Source organism: Anopheles bellator, chromosome 1, assembly GCF_943735745.2.
Source record: "Anopheles bellator chromosome 1, idAnoBellAS_SP24_06.2, whole genome shotgun sequence".
Taxonomy (NCBI): Eukaryota; Metazoa; Arthropoda; class Insecta; order Diptera; family Culicidae; genus Anopheles; species Anopheles bellator.
Genome location: NC_071285.1, coordinates 29,636,946 through 29,657,554, shown reverse-complemented (window position 1 = coordinate 29,657,554; position 20,609 = coordinate 29,636,946). Strand labels below are relative to the sequence as shown.

Below are 20,609 nucleotides of genomic sequence, written 5' to 3'. Positions count from 1 at the left end.
AATTTTCCGATTCCGATGGGAAATTGGTATCAACGCCCGCCCCGGTTACAGTGGCGGTTTGGGCGCCGAATGCCTCTCTGCATGCTAGAAAATTGATTGAATGTAAAGCCCGAAACCGAATCTGGTATACTTTACCCCGCGCGCCACTGGTTCTAATTCAAAAAATCATCAAAAAATAATTTCGTCGCAACGTAACGGGTGAATTAGTTTTGATGCATTCCGCATAAGCGCATTGTGTGATGCGCCACATTGGCATTTACAAAATCGTCCACTTAATACCGTGATAGCCTCAAAATTTGACTATCTTGTGAGGCATTAGAAATCGAAAAATATAACAAATAGTTGATGTTGAAGAACATATTTGTCGGGACAATTAAATAGTGAAGGACCGTTTGACGCATAATATTTAAATCCATCGGCATGCTTAATGTTCCCGCTTTACTACAATGTACAGCATAGCCAAACGCCTGTCAGATGGAGAACGTTTGTGTTCGAACTACAATATTGCTAATTCAGTAAAAATGATTGAAAATAAAACTAAACAAAGTTTTTCCTTGGTAGCACTTGGTAGCAAAATTACAAAAAAACAGTCACGGCGGATCGCACAGGATGGTGCTGACAAAACTTAACGAGAGAGCGTGGATAAAGATCAAACGACAACCGGGGCGACCGAAGTTAACCGCTTGCGAAAAAACAAAAAATTAAAACAGTCCCCGGCGCTATCGAAAAGCCGAATTAAAAACGAACGAAGCCCTCGCTAGTAGCCCCCTTCGTCGACCCTCTTCGGAAAAGTGCCACAGGAAACCTTTCCGGCAGCCAGCACCAGCCACCTAGCAGACCGTTGTAGGGCCACCACAAAGGGAAATTTCTCCACAAAACCTACAAATTAGTATAATTGCATTAATTTTTAATATATTCACAAATACCAAAGTGAACAAAGAAGATGGAAAGTACCGGAAGGCCAATCAGACACACACACACAAGCCCCCGTATGTCCTCCTTCTGGTCCTTCTCGGGCCCACATCAAGCGGTGTTTCCGCTCTGCTTTGCACTACACAACACACCGCCGCCGCCGTCGTGCTACTATTGCGCACACTTTCCCACACAGACGCACCATCGGGATCTCTAGGTCCGCCACCGTTTGCACGGTCAAAGTGAAAGATCATAAAAAGGCGATTTTAATAAACGAGACAACAAGGTGATTGTGGAACGATAGTCCTGAGCCAGTTCCATACCACAGCGCACCGCTGCCGCTGCATCGTATAAGGGATGGAACAATCAATGTCGAAAAGTGCTAAGATTGTGGAAATGGCTATTTTGAGGCGGAAAGAAACACTAGCCTTGGTGGGCGATCATTCATCTGCCATTCTGTTGCTTGCCAAAGCGTTTGTTGATTCCAGGTGTAATACAAAGAAGGATATCCTGATTTCGGAACAATCGTCATCAATAAATCACCAATGAGCACACTGGATCAGTACGCGGAAGCGATGAGCGAGCGGACACAAGTTATTGAATCGTTTTTAATCTTTTGTGAAACATGTCCTAGAGACGCACACAGCAGGAACACGAATGTGCCAATCCACAGGATGAGTACCGCATATTTCCACAATGTTCCATTTTTCTACAAAGACATCAAAAATGAGTAGCGTGCGCAGTCGAGCGCGCTTTTTCCCAATTCCCAATCCCAATTTACTGTCACTGAAAGGAAAACAATTAAGCGAAATGAGAGAAAGAAAAACACAGTCTCCTCCCTGAGGACCCTCTCTCTCTTTTGCATTTTTTGTGTGCACGTCACTAGCAAAAAGTCAACTGCACGCGCGGCCACATCCCAATGTCTCGTCTCGCGGCATCATCTCTCGCTCGGAGCAATTATTTTCTTGCTCCAGAAATTGAAAATGAATCGAAAAAGAAGCACACAAATTACTTGTATTGCGTGAAGGACGGTTTTCCATGCACGGGGTTTGTTGTAACCACGGTCACGGAAAGCCGGAACAGGCGAAAATACTTCAAATAAATAGTTCAAATATTTACTGTCATTTTGGGACATCCCGATCCCCGCGGAGCGGGACCGGAAAGGTCTCCCTCGTTAGCTCGGCTCGGTGTGCGATGATTGTCGGTCGTTATGATCATGCCAATTGCTGGCGGATGATGATGATGTATTCTCTTGCCCGGTTCTACCGCGACGGCGACCACACATCGGTGTCTATTGTGCCAGAAAACGTGCAATTTGCAAACGTTTCGCTTTCCCTGTTTGCAAACCATTAGCGAAAATCCCAGTTTAGCGTTCGCAATAAAAGAAAACACATTGTTGGGTTGGGTTGGGTTGCCCGCCGAAGAAGAAAAATGTTACCGTCGTGCGCGCGAACCGTTGAGCGGTTTCATTTTCAAGGATTTAGTGTCTTCCAGTGAACGAAACAAGAGTGCGGTGAAAAATTGAAGGAAAAACTATAAAGTTAAATGCGATACATACAAAATACATTGACAAAAATGTGTCTAGAAAAACCCATGACCATGAGTTGGACATTAAATCAGCAAAATCATCAGCGACTAACTTTACAACAACCTAAAAGTGGGATAAGAATAAAATAAACCAAAACGCGGTGAACAACAACAACAAAAAACCATTCGAAGGTTTCAATTATTTCCCAACGGTACACACAAACAGTGCAAACATAAACCGCATCGAACGGAACACAACAAAAACCAGTGCACACCCCGTTTTGCCTTCCCGCTGCTGACCACTGCGCGTCGCGGCCCCCACTGTGGCGAAGCCCCGGCTGGCTGCCTATGTCCCCCGTTCATCCCATGCTCGTTCCTAAAGCACTCTCCCCGCCATAGCGAAAGATCGTTTACGCTCCCTTTTTCATCCTTCCACGAATCTAAGCCGTCAGCATTCGTCACGAAACACGGGGAAACGGGGTATATGGACGACTGACAGGGTTCTGCCGCTTCCGTCCGGAGTCAGCGAAAAAATCATAGATGAAATTGTTAAACAAATACTCTCAACTTGATTCGATTTTTTCTGCACCCCACGGGCGAAAGCACCACCAATTGCTGCGGTTGAGTCTTTGGCTATCCACGACGGACGGAGCCGGTCTTGTCTCTCCATTACTAAGCGCAAGACATACTTTGTAACATCTTATCGATAAAACCAAACCAAAGGTCCGCAACTGACTATCTTTAACAACATTTTTCTTTTAATTACATGATTTTTGCCAAATATTAATCGTGGTGTCTTGTATTGGAATATGTAGCGGGACTATTCTTGACGGCACACCTTGACATAAACAATTGCGACATGAACTGTTTACAATGTTCATCTGTGAACAAATCAATTTCAGAACCGCCTAAAACTGGGAACTGAAAAATAGCGAAACACAAAACATGTGCAGACAAAATTTAGAAAAAAAAACAACAGTAGCAAAATCAAATCAAGTCAACATTGCCCAGTGCATTCCAGTACAGAGAGCATTCTCTCCCTCTCTTGCTATCTCTTTCTTGTACAATTTCCTGTCCAGTAGTGCTCATCATATTTCTATATTTTCCCGTCATGTTCACTCTCACAGTCTCGTATCTGTCTTCCTCTCGAGCATTGGTTCTCTTGCGAACACGTGACGATGATTTGTTCATTCAACAAATCTCAGAGAGCATAACATTTGCTCCCGGTTCGTGAATTACCCCGTCCGTTTGTGGTAAATTGGTTTTCCTTGTTAGACTTCGACGGGCGCGCTGGCACTAGACGGGGTGTGCTCGCGGACGGACACGAGTGTTTATGCTCAATACATCACGGACCGCCGCCGAGGTTGGATCGGAGTTGCCGACTGAGTTGCTCGTGTGGCGCTTCGAACCAAGCGGGTGCAAAGATTTCTCAGACGCGCGCCTTATTCGAATTTCGGCAACACAACACGCGTGTTTTTTCTTTCATATATATGGCAGAGCTTTGTGCAATTTAATCAAATTTGCGTCGAAAGTGTGCGGTGTTTATAAGTGTTGAACGGTGTGCTGTGGTGGTCTCTGCGTACAAGGAATGTTCACCAACTGGACCAATTCAACGCTGCCACCGGATGTGATCCTCGAGGTGGGTCCGCCACCGTGCGGCACGCGATATGCGGTGCACGGAGCCCTGATAGCGATGCACAGCGGTTATCTTCGGGCCGCGTTGCGAACGTTCGATCACAGCCACCCTGCCAGTGCGTCTGAATCGCTCCGAAGGGTACTTCAGCACCCATCGACAATCGGCACCGGAAGTGCTCTGCTAGGAAGTGCACCCAATGAGGGCAACAACCTTTTGTATCTTCCGAATGTGACCCCGGAACAGTTTACACCGTTGCTGACGTACATGTACACGGGCTATTTGGATCTAACGCTGGACAACATTTTCGGGGTGTTGTTAGCGACCCATCTTCTGCATATGCCACGAGCACTCGAACTTTGCCGTGCGTTCTTATCATCCTCATCGGCGACAGCGTCATCGCACACCACACCAGCTATAGTGGCACACCCGAATGTAAACTACTACGCTCCTCAAACGCCACTCGCTTCCCCCGCGACGATCGTACCAAAGACTTTGGAAAGGCCCAGGCTGGTGCGACCGATCGCCAGCAAGGCAATGGCTACGATGGGATTACATTTTATCGCACCACCAACTGCATCCCAAATCAATCTGCTACCCAGTACTCCGTTCCGTAGTCTCGTAGGCCCGCCGTTATGTGGTATGTCCGAGCCGGCGGGAGAGGATACGCAATCCGATCTCCGCACTCAACACGAGTACGAAGACGAGCTGTCATCGCAGAGTCCTATCAGCGTGACAAAGTATGAAGACGACAATGTGACGTACCAATCTGAATCACACGCAAACGAAAGTAGGTGTAGCGTAGGCAAACAGCAGAGCAGTAGTGAAATTACGGTCGATATCGAAGGCGACGAACGACCAACTAAGGCACTACAAGAAACAACAATACTACGAGCAAGTTCACCTGCAAGTAGTGCCAATCACTCTAGGAAACACTCGTCGACAATAGGTCATGTATCCAAGACGGTTGCTGCAAAGGGAAAGCCAGAAACAACGCCTTCATTGAAACGGCACAAATCAGCGAATCCTGCGCCGGAAGTGACTAACGACAGCGCTAGTGGGACCGGAGTGATCATAGATATCGCCAGTTGCGATGGTCCAGTGCGCTTTCGTCGTGTGCTGAACGTTATGTATGGATGCAACAGAAACAACAAGGCGAACGGTAGCACCAGTGGCAGCAATTCCGAAGATGGCCTGTCCGATGGGTCGGTAAAGAAGACAGTGAACCCACGTGCAATACCTTACGCCGCATCGTTCCACCAGCAGGTAAGCAGAACCGAGCAAGCGTGGTGGGAAGCGAATCCGACTAATGACTGCACGTTTCCACTATCCGTCAACAGATGGCGCGCAACATCAACGATACGGGAAAGCTTCATGACGAAAGCTCCTCGTCGTCCTCATTTGGAAGCGTTTACCACAATCACCCGCAGGGCCAAACGGGTAAAATCAAACAATACACTCCGCCGATTGTAGCGCACCAACAAAACCTGGCTCAGGATCTGCAAAAGGATGAGAACAGCGAGGAAGTCCCGGGAATGTCCTGTAAAACCGAGACGTCGACTGGAAGTTTTTATACTTGCGTGTACTGTAAACATAGCTTCAAGTCGCACTTCTGCTATCAAAAGCACGCGAAACGACACATAATCCCAATGCGTTTGGTAAACTCACAGGCCACCGAATCGAGCGCCGGTGTTGAGAAGACAGACATTAAGGAGTCCAACAGCTTGGAAAGTGCTGCCGGCAGTGTTCGTTCGAGAAGCTTCGAGGGGCGCCGGCAAGTGCCGCATCAAAGTTCATCGAGTTCGGGCCGCAGGGAGGCTAATAAACCTCTCGACATGAACGTACAATATTATCCGTGTAAAACATGCGGCAGCAAGTTTCCTAGTTACTACTTTGTGCACAAACATCGAAAACTCTGCCACACCGAGGAAGACGATGAACCATCCAACACCGCTTCGAATGAAGAATCGGAAACGAACACCAAGCGTCACTTTGACGATTCGTTGCCACAAAACGCTTCGAGTGCAGAGACACATTTTGACATATCAACAAACCCAGAACCTGTTGTTTAACATAGCACATAAACTCTCAAGAGCTTCTTAGACACTGTCTTAGATGTAAAACAACGTACGCAAAATTATGTACAACGGATCTATACAAACAACAAATATCACTCGTTTTGAACTAACAAATAAAACATAAGATTACACAAAACATGCGCTGTTGTCATAAACATAGCTTTTTGAACAACTTTTTCGAACGATTTTCTCCATAATTATAAAAAGAAAGTTCCACCGCGTTTGAAACGAGGTTTTCGATGAAACTGTGTGGCAAATAGCCATTCTGTACCCAACGCCCGGCCGTAGGATCATATGTCAAATTAAGAAAGGATGCTTCGGGATTTGTACGGAAACACCTACCTTTATCGTCTTGCCCACCGTCGGCACCACCAACATCGTTAGCGATTTCGTCCTTCCGTTTATTTAACGGTTCGCTGAAACAAAAATGACCTTTTAGTGTGTTGATTGACCTACTAAATGGGTTTTCGTCGGCAACATACCTCGATTCAGTCTCTTCCCTGAGGTGAAGCTCATCTTTAACATTGTTCAGCTTACTGCTAACGACACTGGCCACCACCGAACCAAGTGTTAATTCCACAGTCGACGCAGTAGAACAAACAGACGATACAGGTAGACCACCAGCGGCACCGACTTCGCCAAGCATCGCCGCCGGATTCGTCACCAGCAATTCGGTTTTAACACCATTTATCGGCAACGTTATCGTGGTCGGTGGTGGCCTGTACGTACCGCCACCCGCTTCGACGGTGCTATTGCTTGCAGTTCCGGCAACAACTTTCTGGGTTGCATCGAACAGCACGGAAGAAGCTGCCGATGCTGTGGCGCCAGTAGAAACAGTGGTGAGGGCGGATGCACAATTCGGCGATGATACACCACCTCCTCGTATGCTAGGTGGGCCACCGAGTGATGCGGCAGACGTTTGCGACAGAGAACTGCTCGACGGCATCACTCCCACTGGTGCAGTGCTCAGTTCGCTGTCTTTAGCGATCTGTGAAGAGCCGTCGCTGGTACGGCTGCTGTTTGCACTGTCGTTACAGTTAGTTACTATGCTACTGTTGACGGAAGCAGCTTTGTTCCCGCTGCCGCTACTGCTAGTGGCATTGGTTGTGCCGGAGGTTGACGGAGGCATTGGAACAACGGTACTACTACCCGAAATAGCCATCGGTGACGGTGCGGAAATAGAATTGCAACTGGAGCCGCCATTGTTGTTCAGAACGTTGCTGGTGCTAGTAGCGGTACCAAGGTTCACATTGATACTATTACTACTAATGTTGCTACTACTACTGCCTGTGCTGCTACTACTACTGTTGCTGCTGGCATTATTATTGTTGCTACTGTTGTTGCCACCATTGTTGGTACTTGTCGACGTTGTGTTAGACGAATTCGTCGTAACAGTACCAGCAACTGCGGATGATGCATTATTTCCTATCGTACTATTTGTTGAATTCGCGGCACGATCACGGCCTACAGTCTTTTGTTGTTGTTCACGTTGTAGTCTGAATAATGAAGAGAGTAAACGAATGAAAATGTTGTTATCGTAGCCGGCAAAAGAATCAGCACTCATCAGACCTTGTCGTAACACCAGTTGTCATCGCATCCACTATCGATTGTGTTTGCTGCTGGTTTGATTTCGCCGGGTTTCTAGAGCTTCTCGTTCGCTGCCGGGACTTCCTTAGCAGTTGCTTGTAGTTTTCCGTCTTCTTACTGAGGTAGTAATATCGTACACAATCCTGCGGAAAAGCACAATTTGACCAAAATAGGTTAAATACAATTTCACAACAACATCAAGAGAAATATCAGGCACTTACCTGCGCGCTTTTCCGATCCAAGCTGGCTGCGATCATAGCAAAGTTTTTAGAATGCTGTAAAAATTTCTCTCGAAAAATTTCCTTTTCACCGGACGTCCACACGTTAAGGTTCAAACGCTCCTGAAACAAACAGCAAAGCCGCACGATTAAAATCGGTTGAGATTTCCATTTCAACAAAATTAAGTGACAAATTATTATCTGTTTTACAAGCCAATTGATGGTCATTCTTCGCAAAATGTAATACCCCATCAATCAGTATAGGAAGTGCAAAGTCAGGAAGGAAGTGAAGTCAAATGAAAATTAAACGTAGTTTTTCTTTACCTTGAATTCCGTTTCCATGTCTATCAGCGCTCCATTTTCATTATTAAACACTAGCCTTCTTTGTCTGGAGTCTAACATTAAAGGTGGAATCACAGCATACGAGCGCATCTTCTTATCCTCCATGGCCTAAAATAGAAACAAAACAGTATTTGAAAAAGCCGTTACGCAATCGGCCAATGGCTGCATCACGTGCTCTGCTTGACTCACTTGTTCTTGAAGACCATCCATGATTTCTTCAAGGTCCGCTTCTGATTTAATTCTAGAACCTACACGATTAAATCGTTCCTTATCTTCCCGCTGCTTTCGAAGCTCCGGGAACACCTTCTCAAAGAACTCTCGGTTCTTGGCTTCCTTCGCCTTCCGCTTGGCGCTCGCTTCCATCTTGTCCACCCGCTTTGCCCAATCCTGCGACAGTTGGGCGTACCGCTCCGTCATCTCGCACTGCTTCGCGGCACGCTCGGACTTAATTTTGCGGAAGTGCACCAAAAGGCGATCCTTGAACATTCGATGGCGTTCCTGTATCTCACGGCACACCTCCGCGTCCGACGGTTGATTGTAAAGCGGCAGATCGACACCGAACGAGCCCAACGAACTAAGGACGGCATGGGCTGCAGACGCACGCTTGCGATTTTCGGCATAGATCTTCTGCACAAGGTTGCGATGCTTCGGTTGCGTCTCGGACGAACTCTCCTCCACAGCCGGCTTGGCCGAAGCCTCCTCCAAAGACTCCTGTTTCTTCTTCAGCGACCCAATTTTCTTCTCAGCCTTGTCTATATCATTGTCCACCTTGGCTATCTGCTGCAGCAGCTCATCCTTGGTGGCCCTCAGCTCCTCCATCGGGTCACTGGGCAGTGTGGGGGAGATGGCTTCCACCTGCGGATGGTAGGCACCGGACGGGACCATCACAACTGGAGGCTCCCGGGTGTCCACCTTCAGCAAGGTCGTCGCACTGTTCACTGCTGTGCCTACGGAGCCCATCACCTGTTGCGAGAGCTGCGGTCCGCCGACCTCGTTCAGCCGAATCTTTTTAAATGCGGGAGGACCTGTGCTATCGGGAGCGACAACCGTTGACACAACCGAACGCGTCGCCTGCAGATGGTAATCCGGATTCGGGTGAAGTAGAGAAATGCGCGGTCTCGTCGATTGCAGCGGTTGAGGAGGAGCTTGTTGCATGACCAGCTGCGGCTGCGGTGCTTGCTGTACGGACGCCACCATCAGAGAGGATTGCGACAGGGGTCCACTGTTTTGCTGCGCAATTGACGATGACTGCGGTGCCATTACCGTGGACACCTGCTGCTGCTGCTGCTGCTGGTGGTGAGCCACCGCATGCAGGGGCACCACGTCCATGCTGTTCACAATGGCGATCGATGTCGGCATGCTGTTCGACACTACGTTGGCCACCCCGAGGATCGGCGGTACGACACCCTGGCGGTATTCTGTGACAACCGGCTGGACCTGCGACGCTCGAGCAAACGGTCCATCTCTTACGTAAGTCGACCCACCGTACGCACTGTTCTGGACGTACCGCATCGGCGCCTCGCGCGCCGGAACGCCTCCGTACGACGCGTAACTGGCGGCCCCGGCAGCACCCGGCCCAGGCCGGGGCGGAGACAGCGGGCTTGTTGCCGATCTAGGCACCGACTGCGACGGTGTCGGTCCACCTTTGCTATAACTCTGCGTCGTTTCAACGGATCTGCAAGAAAAAGGGGAAAAACATTTTTACTAAGGGGTGAAAGAAAATGCTCATAAAAAATCGAATTTGAGTCGGGGCCTGGTCTGCGGTCAGGTGGCACTGTATCCAGGTTATTAAAAAATCCTACGACTAAGACCGCAGGTCCAAAATTTCAAGCGTTAAAATATGTTTAATTTGTGTAACGTGAATTGTACTATTAAACCTGCACAACGTACATGGCACACCTTGAGGAGTAAGCTTTGTACGCTGTGATGCTGTGCTGCCCTCGAAAAGTCCCCTTCAGATGGTTAACAGAAACACTCTGGGTTTTCCACTAGAAAACTGACTACACGTCAACTAGAATATCACTGGAGTAGATCCCCAAAGACAGGCCATCGGCAAATCAAAGAAACAACGAATGCAATGTAATCATTTCAATAGCTCTTTCATGAGCTCCCTTCCGAAATTATGCCATGCCAATTGCCAATTTTTGATGACTGTTCATAACACAGAGTTTTACCATATTAAACTCACTCCGCCGAAGTAGCACATAACCGATGGTGTCCATAAATTCTGAAGGTTTATACCTTTGTTCTACGATTATTAGCTTCAATAGGTCAGGTGATAAAGTTGCCCTGGTAATTTTAACAATCATTTCGTTTTTTCTAATCTAAGCTAACATTTTTTAAAAGGACACACTTGTTAAAAAATGTCTTAAAACTTAAAACGATGATCGATGAAGGAATCACATTTTATTTGCTAGTAATGCACACTTCAAGAAAATCAATAAAATAATGAACACAAAGAGAATAAGTACCTGAATAGAACTGACATAAGAATTGATAAAGAAAATACTTATGGCTATTAGAACGCATCAGTTTCACGTCCCATAACATTCTGAACTTTTAAATAATTAATTTCCAAGGACTTTTAAGAATAGCGTATTTGATTGTTGTACGAAAAAACATCATTTTTGAATGTTTGGTTTAATAAACGCCAATAAACATTTCTCCATGTATTCAAGATTAAAGTTTCATGCTCAAAGAATCTAGCACTGTTTTGAGAGGCATATTGAACATAAAATTTTTCAGGCTTTCAAGCTTTTAACAACTATCCGTATTTTATTACTGTAATCTAAAACTAGGAGAAAAATCCTGCACAAGGACAAACCAGACAAATCAGTGTTCTAAAAATAGTTTCAAATAAGTTTTCGTAATCCAAATTTGCACAATGTAGGGATAATAATTTTTAATCTATATAATTTTTTTTTGTTTTTTTTTACAACAACTAAGATATAACATGGGCACAGTATATAGTGGTTATGGTTATAATAAGTTAATTAGTGGTTACAATATTCTAATAAAATTAGGTCTAACAAAGTAAAATTATGTCTAACAATTGGGTCGTTACTCTAGAAAAGTGATGTCTGTGAACAGTGAACAGTGAACAGTGTCAGTGAACAGAGCATTATAACAAAAACAGTTAAAAAACAGCAGAACAAAATAAATTCTTTAATATCCAATAATTTCCTCCTATTGTTTTCTCCAAAATATGTGTGAAAATACAGCGATCATGAGGAATGCCAACTGACTGTCCCGCTAATTTGCACAATCAGCAATATGCCAATTTTCACAAATTAAAGAGCTAATTAGTTTGCTAAAACAATTATGATGTACTAGCGTTACAGTTACCAAAAAAATCTGCAATTTCATGGGTAGATTCAAACTCTTAAAAAAATCAAAAGGAATGAATAAAAAATAAAAATTCAATCCCGTAAGGCTTGACATTATGCAGTTGATAAAACACTTCTCACTGTTCCCAACAGTTCATCAAAACAACAGTCCGAAGATTTTTAAGAAAAGTCGGATATAAAAAGGAAATCTACGATCAATAGCGACTCTGCAACAATTGTCTCTAGCCGCGATATCCAAAATTCCTGTATTCGGATTTTACACAAAATTGTAACGAATTTTCTCCATTTTCATACATGGGTGAATATGATCCAAGTTATAGTGTATAATTGACTAAAAACCAACATATTATCAGCATGACTTTAGGTGATAAATTGAGCTCTTCTCTAAAAAAAAATGAATGCTGAAGATGTGAAGAGGTACTAATTCTACATCCAAGCTGTAAGTGCTAACAGGGGGCTGTGGCCGCGGGGCAATGGGAATAAGAACCCGTGACCTTCTCGGTAACAACAACGGGCCATGTCACCGAGGCCACCACTGCTTCCCAATCGGTAGCCGCCCGATTACGTAAATACGTCGTTCATTTTGCTCTGAGGAGTTCCTATTTTACCGTAAGGGCAATATAAAAAAAATACCACGTCTTCATATAGCAAGTGCAAGTAAATACTGCGTTGCAAATGATGCTTATCAATGATACGGTAAGATACGAATATCTTCTGGGTGATAATTAATATTTTATCAACTATAAGTACCTGAATACAGAAAGATATCCGGTCATACTAACGGTACACAGAAAGATTCTTTTTTGTCTGTATGTTTCTGCTTAGTACTTCCAAAAAATTGTTTTATTCTTCAGTTTTTTTTTTAAATAGCTTGCAGAGTTTATCATGACAGCAAGATACGAATCGTTACAGAAATTTTGAGGAATTCAAAACATTAGGTGCTTTTGTGGTCTACAAAAATGATATTTTGGTCGTGTTACAGTTACAAAATTTTTAGCAACAGTTCAGTAATTGTAAGACAACTTTAGTTAGGAATAAAAAAAATTAAGTTAGATCGACTTGGGCAGAGCAGCGTGCAAATCAGATTGAACAAATCTATTTTCCGTACCGTATACAAACGACATTAACTTCCTGCAAAAAACGTATATCATACCACATTCGAATTCGCCAATTCATACATATTCATACGTTACATATACGTTTTGCCTATTTTTGCCTTACAATTGAAAGGAATGAGCCAAGCGTCATAGTTTACGTGTAACAACAACAATGACAATGACGAAGTGCGTTTTTCTCGACCTGCAAATTGGCAAACACATTGTCCGACCTGCAAAACACATTGTGCACTTCACTACTAAAGTATAACTTGTACAAATTACGGCATCTTTTACAAAAAAACGATGACTAAACCCGAAAAACTGCACAACTTTAGATGTAACGGACGCCTAGTTACCTCTGACATTTTACTGGATTTACGATCATTAGAACATACTACGAGCATAACATCAAGCTATGGAACGCAAAAACGGAATGTGTTTTATGTCCATTCAGCATATTCAGGTTTTTATTCCGGTTTTAAATCATTCCTAATTTATGATTATAGCTAAAAAGGCTTGATATCTACATATTATACAATAAAAGCAATATTGAAACACTATTATGGACAAACAATTACAAAAGATACGAGATCTGCCTTTCGGACCAATAGCTGCATTGGACCAATCGCCATGACTAATTAAACATTCAAACAAGGGCTTAAGGTTGAAGGCTGAAGAAACTCAAGTGTATAACGACTTCGAAGATATATCTAGCATTAATCCATAATAAAAAATCTGGAGACTAAAACGTTGAACATATAGAAAGATTTTTAGGTTTGCTGCTGGCTCAAAGAATGACAGTCTATATTTTAATTATTCATTCACCCCTACCATATTTCATTCATTTTTATCATTCAGGATAATTAGTTCCCTAAACGGGTTGATTTCCTTAAATTTTGGATTTATTCCGATTACTTCTGTCAATTTGATCTTTCAATGACACAGTTTATGTTCATTGGAAATGTACACAATCGACAAATGCCAAATTTTACGGCCAATCGGCCTTATTTAAACAATTCATAACTTTCACCAATCTTTGTTAGCGCGACTATACTTTAATAGTTCGAAAGAGACACGCTAGTGGTCGTTTGAAAAAAGTGTGATCTTAGTGAGTGAGTGAGACAGATCATAGCCATTAAAAATCGTTCTTTTGCATTGTAAAATGCAATATGCCATTATCAAAAATTTTAAGCGAGTTTATTTAGAATTTCTTATGTTGTTTAAAGTACCAGATATTTCTTTGAAAGCGCCATCTTTTCTAATCTTTTACAAAGCACCATGAAAGTGTAGCACTGCTTGCTCAGCTAACTCAATTTAAAAATTATATCGTCTTAAGTTACAGTATAACGTTAAAACAATAAAACCGATCCATTTTGATTAGACTTACGTTCGTTAGCAAGGATCGCCATAAGACACAAAGAATGACCGGGAAAGCAATAAAGAGAACACTAAAAAACAAAACAACAACTTTTAAGAACTAGAAGGTGAATTTCCACAAAACAACATGATGGGTCTACAGGAAATTTGCAATTTTGACAATTTTTCACGTCACAAGTACCCAGGCACATACTCTGCTAGTAAAATTAGAAAACAGGGCATAGTGAATTTTAAAAGTTTTGGACGAACACATAATAGAAAATATCAAAAAGTTAACATGAGAAGGTTTTTCAATTATCCTTAAAAAGTGTATTTAACTCAGATAGGAATGGTGCGACCAAATAAAATAAGAGATTCAAATAAGCTTCGTAAAGAAAAAGATAAACGGATTTTCTTCCAATCATTAAAGAATTATGTGCGGGTTAATTGCGGGTTTGTTAGTTTTCGTCATTAAATAGATTGACAAAAATAGCAACGAACCAATGAAAAATAGCATTCATGGTAAAAATTTTTTTCAAATGTTTATTTTTACATCGGTTGAACCAACATCGGTTTACATCGGTTTTTACCGACATTGAACCAACATAGAAGATTTTTTACAATTTTGCATCATACAAAATTAGGCCCTTTCTTGTACGTTCAAATAAGTTCTTTTGTATTGGATTTATTTAAAATCATTAGCATCGTTCTTAGTACATGTTGGGTTTTTTTTCTAAAGAAAAGGTTGAAAACATTGGATACCAAAATCACGTAATATAAAACTATGCGTATCGGCAAACAAAAGCTTTTGAAGCAAACAATGTTTTGAGTTTGCAAACATTTAAACCACAAAAAAAATCTGCAACGATCAAGTTACGATCAAGTACCAGAAAATTAAACAATGGAAAATTAAACAACAAACAACTATCGAAGGTTTAAACATATTGTAACGCACGACTTGGAAGCGATTTTATACATACATATTTTTATATTTGTATACTCTGCATACATTTATATATATATGTTTATTTATTTTCTAAGGGAAATTAAAGAAATAAGAATGTACCAAAGATCATTCGGAAAATATTCTAACCAGAGCTAGAGGCATTTAATCCAAAAATGTAGCCTTCCTCAACTGTTTTGTCATTCTTGGTTGGAGCAAAACCGAATATTTAAGTGACCGTTTCCGTCGTTAAATATATTAATGAGATTCTGTTCTGTGTGGCAGTGATATATACTAAAATAGGCGAACCACACTGCATGCTCAACTACATTGGGTATGGCATGTTTGCCTGGTACATTGATTGAGTTATGAGTTATGAGCTTCAAAAAACTTTTAGAAATATTGTAACATATATTGTGATGTGTTGTAACAACGCATGAACACATACTGACAGTTCAACAGTACTTTCAGATATCGAAATTTATTTAAATTAAATATATTTTCTTTCACTTAGAAAGTAATTCAATGCGATAACAAAAAGGTTCAAAATCATGATTGACAAATGCTAACACTACGATAAAAAAAAAGACAAAAACTTCAACATGTTCAAAGGAGACATAGGCTATAGTTACTTGAAAAAATTTAGACTTTTGAATAGCTTTAGATTGTAGCAAGGTTAAATTAGTATTTGATGCCCTAACATCGTAAGTTTCTCGAATCAGAACGTTAAAAAAATCCCAGAAGGTCATCCAGTTGTTGTTCAACCAACATACACAACTGGCCAGTGAAATAGGTAAATGTGTAAAGCTGGTACAGTTTGAACTGTACTTAAGCCACTACTAAACCAATGATCACCAAACTGATACTGTACTTAGATACACTAGTTTACGTAATTTTTTTGCTATGTTGGTGATATTTATGTCAAAAGTAACAGGTGTGTTGCCGCTAATTTGGACAGCAGTCTGATACGGCCTGGTCAAAAAAATAGTTAATTCGTTGCATACGCTGCAATTTCACCCGACTTCTTGCAATCAATAGGTCTATTTGATCTTGCTGCAAGCAATTTCGATTGTGAATCTAAAAAAATATCGTTATTTGCCGGTAGAACATCCAGAATGGGCAGACGCACTCATTGCAAACCTGAGCAAAAAAAGATTGTGAAAAATATGCGTAAGGAAGGCGCGACGTACGAAAGCATCACTTAAGTACTAGAAAGATCCGTAAATTTTGTGAAAAATGCTTTGTTGTGGAAAAAAACAAGGAAACGCGAGGTAAACCAAGAAAAACCAAGCCAACGACAAATCATCGCTTATCACTTTTGGCCAAAGGGGATCCGTTTGGTTCGTCCAAAACGTTTTGTTCAATAATAAATAACTTTATTAGCCCAAACCGTGCCTATGGGCGGTTGCAAGAAGCTAATCTATCAGGGCTAATTGCAAGAAGAGTGCCACTATTGATTAAAAAAAATTACAGATGAGATAACAATATCGTTCTTGGGAAGGTACTGAAGGTTACGAAAAATTGGAATAATATTTTATGGAGCGACGAAACAAAAATATATTTGTTTCGAGCAGACTCTCAGTGGAATAATAATCGACGACCTGCTGGTAAATAATTTCATCCCAGGTTTATAAAAAAATTAAGACATGTAGGTAGAAGTATCATGATTTGGGGATATATTATAGATCCCCATTTCAGAGTACACAGCACCATGAATGCTCTGGAGTGTAAATCAATCATGGAAGACATTATGCTGCCTAACTCAGAAGAAAACATGCCACCGAGATGGGTATTTCAACAAGAAAACGATCCCAAGCATACGTCGAAGCTTATCAAATCGTGGTTTGATGGCAATAATGTGTCAGTTTTGCCTTGGCCAAGTCAGTCTCCTGACATAAACCCTATTGAAAACTTGTGGAACACCTTAACTGTTAGCTGTTTAGCTTAAAAGTTAGCTGGATACTATTTTTCAAACAAAGATTAATTGTGGCAAAAAGTGCAGTAGGAATGGTATTCCATTCCATTAAAAACTTGGTCGATTTGGTCGATTCGCTGCCAAGAAGAGTGCATAAAGTGCTTCAAAACAACGATGAATACACGAGTTACTGATTAATTTACAAACAACATATTGATTTTTGATACTAGCAAAAGTGTAAACCGTGTGAATTCATTCAAATTTGCCTTATTCACAGATTTACCTGATTTTTTGACCATGTAGTACTTTTAGCTGATTTGTATTGTAATAAGCGAATTCCTAGAATTTTTCAGTTCTTTTAGATCATCTTTATCTTATTTTTAGAAATACTATCTTGTGCTATCATTGTAATACCTGTGAATTCAATAGGTTTTGAAAAGTGATCAAAAATTGCAGCTTAAATACATTTACCTATTTCATTGGTCAGCAGTGTATTTAATATACGCTTAGATCAGCTCATTCAATACAGGATCATTTAAACCAATACAGGATCATGCATGGTGGCTCAACTTATTTATGGATTTGTCCAGCAACTTTCGATGCCAATAACGCTTACAACTATCTACTCCGCCAATTAGTCACTTTCATGGCGAAAACCATCTGCTTGAATCCCAGGTACCATGCTCCCTGTCGGCACAACAATGAAGGAAGCATGGACAACAATCTTTGAGTTGATGTTGATTAAAATAAAATCAGCTAAAGCAGACGGAGAAAATGGTTTTTATGCCAAATTCCATTTTAAAAGTAATCTTATTTCAGCTATAATTTACATACCCAGTAACAACCATAGTTTTGGAACTGTCCAAAGCATCAAACAACTTCTTTCTTTGGTCGGTCTTAGCGTATCCAACGAAATACCATTAATGAAGACAACCAACGTTCGTAATGAACTTGGCCTAAAAAATAATCAAATGGAGCCTTAACTTGATGAGTAAATGGTCAATTTTTATAAAATTTTCTCAGCTTCTTGTTGGACGTGATCGAACCCAAGCCAGCTGCGTGACACCGACGGCGTTACGATGAACGTTTAAAGCTAGCAACTTTTCATAAAATATAAGAACGTTTATTTCTTTGCTGTGCAACTTATTGTCCCACCTGCTAAAATGGTGAAACATTATTGGCTTCACTTAATAAGTAACAATCATTGTTGATTAAAGAATGGGTAACTAGTTAAACCAGTTGCGACAAAAAGCTGGTGAAGCAATAGCATGTGACGTGCCCCTAACTTACCGATGAATTTGGGCAGCCGCTGCCGTTTGCACACGTTGTTGGTAAGACATTCCCGGTGGGGGTGGCTGCGGTGAAGGGCCAGGGCCAGAATCGGTTCGCTGACCGGTTGGCCCGACCTGCTGCATTGAACGAATGGCCGCTGCTTCCATTTCATGCCGAACAAATCATTAGCGCATCGTTTCGATATCTTGCGCGAAATTATTGCACCGGACGCAACGCACACATACACAGACACACACACACACAATCAGCTCGGCGAACTCGAGTGCACTATCTCGCAGCACCCAGCGCCCGGGAGTGGAGGCGGAGCTCGCTGCAAGTGGCTTGAGAAGCGACGGAGAAGGATCCAGCAACGCGTGCAAGAAGCACCAAGGCTGGCTGGCTGGCCGTGCACTCTTTGCGAAGAATCACCTCCTTGCTGCTGCTCCGTCGCTGTGTGCGTGCGTGCCGTGTGTCGATTGGGTTGACGGTGAAAGGACACTATTCGCTTAGATTGCTCCACCAACAACTATTTTCAGCTGCCACCGAACGCACTTTTTTTTTCTTCCTACGACTGCTTTGCTTACTACACTCGAAGACACACTGCACACGATGATGCTGCTTTCTTATCTCCTCACTCAACATGCCATTTAATAGAACAGTACGCTAGTATGCGTTGCGTTTCCGCCTTTCTTGCTGCCCATACCAACATTACATCTCGCCGCACTCCGCACTTCCGTGACACACTTTTCACTTTTTTCCAAAACTTTTTGCACATTCACTAACTGCTTCTCCAGATTAATTTTAAACTACCTGCTGCAGCGCGCTCAAGCGTAGGTTAAGCTCACTGTGTAACCACCGGTAAACTAAACACAAACACACTTTTCTTAATAATACTTAATTAGAGACACTGTAAGCTTAATCCAGGGAAGATTATTTAAGCAAAAGTAGTTGCTTCTGTTTATGATAACTCACACGTAGCTGCGAAACTGGGAAAATAGCACCATTATCATACCTATACTTTCAATCCACTATCACATTTCATACTATGCGACAACCATTCTCGAACGCAGCATTTCTCAGCGTGATGTAGTGTGCTTACATTAACCCCCAAACATCGTTATTATTATTGGAGAGATTTTCGGCTTGAATCTTCTAGGCGCTTGAAAACACTGAATAAAATCAAACCTAACGCTAACACCTAGGTCTCATACTTAAACATTAAAGGATTGATGCTAAGAGTGTCAATTAAAAGGAGATTTTAAGAAAAATGAAATCATCATCATGCCATACTATTTAACACCCCTTACTTGTTTGCAATGGAAGGTAGGTAAAACAGCATACATAGGATTTCTTTTTTATTCTTTTTTATGTGTAGCACACGATAATTTCAAAACAGTTGGTGTCAGTACAACGAACCCCCTCCCCTCAAATAATTGCATGACTTAAAACGAGATGGTCTACCCGGAACAATTGATTCCATTAGTCCACAGTTTGGCCGTCAATCGATCACATTTGTTGGCAGCTGTGAAAACGGCATCACCTAATGGCAAACCCTTGCAGCGAAACAACATAATTCATTTAGCTACAAATTCAGAACAATCGATCCGAACTAATCCTAGCGATTCATTCACGTGACAACAGGAGATTCAAACAAAACCGTATTTTAATGTAATCTCGATTTCGCACAGTTATAAAATTGGCGAACTTTTCTTCGCACTAATAGCAAACGTATGAACGCCAACCGCAAGGACACCAAGGATGAGCGAGAAAGGAGAGAGTCCACGGAATGGCGTGAGCGTGAAGAAAAAAATAACTACAGAGAATCATCCAAACGAAAAGAGACACCCCAGCTGCGGTGAGCAAAAAAAGGTCGAGAAGAGTTTGCAACGCGTTAGTAAGATATGGGACACACCCCGGTCGATAAGATGAAAGAACGTTAAAGGGCTACGTATCCTCCAGCACAGCAGATTTGCAGCGGAGGTCCCATACAATCCGTCAACTATTCGGCAGCAGAAGACGAAGGAGCAACGATCTTCCCTACCAAATAAGCTTCCTTTGCCCTGGTAGATGAGCAGCAGTGCAGAAACCACCACCAACTTTGGCCAATAGTTAGGCACAGCGTATTTGACGGCAATCAAAGCAGTCGTAGAACCTACAAACAAGGTTACAGAAAATCAAACACTCAGCATACTTTCCGTAGAGATTTACATTAAAATCTACCATTCCGCTGCCCGAGGTGCCCGAAATGCGTAGTCCCTGTAACGACCCCTAGAAGACAAGTGCACTCTTCCCCTAATCTGCTTTTCTCGTCGTTTTTCAGAAAATTTTGAAAAGAAAACTATATTTTCACTGTAAGCTTGTGGTCACTCGTTCGAAACACTG

At 42.2% G+C, this 20,609-nt stretch overlaps 1 protein-coding gene across 1 annotated transcript in view; it reads right to left on the bottom strand.

Annotated features, from left to right (window-relative positions):
- The window catches only part of LOC131215395 (serine-rich adhesin for platelets), a 28,930-nt gene extending 10,536 nt beyond the window's left edge, over positions 1–18,394 (bottom strand). Inside the window, 7 exon segments of the mRNA XM_058209784.1 lie at positions 6,493–6,566; positions 6,633–7,646; positions 7,720–7,880; positions 7,959–8,078; positions 8,280–8,405; positions 8,487–9,972; positions 18,246–18,394. Coding sequence (XP_058065767.1) covers positions 6,493–6,566; positions 6,633–7,646; positions 7,720–7,880; positions 7,959–8,078; positions 8,280–8,405; positions 8,487–9,972; positions 18,246–18,394 — 3,130 coding nt within the window.
- Between the last annotated feature and the right edge of the window lie 2,215 nt (positions 18,395–20,609).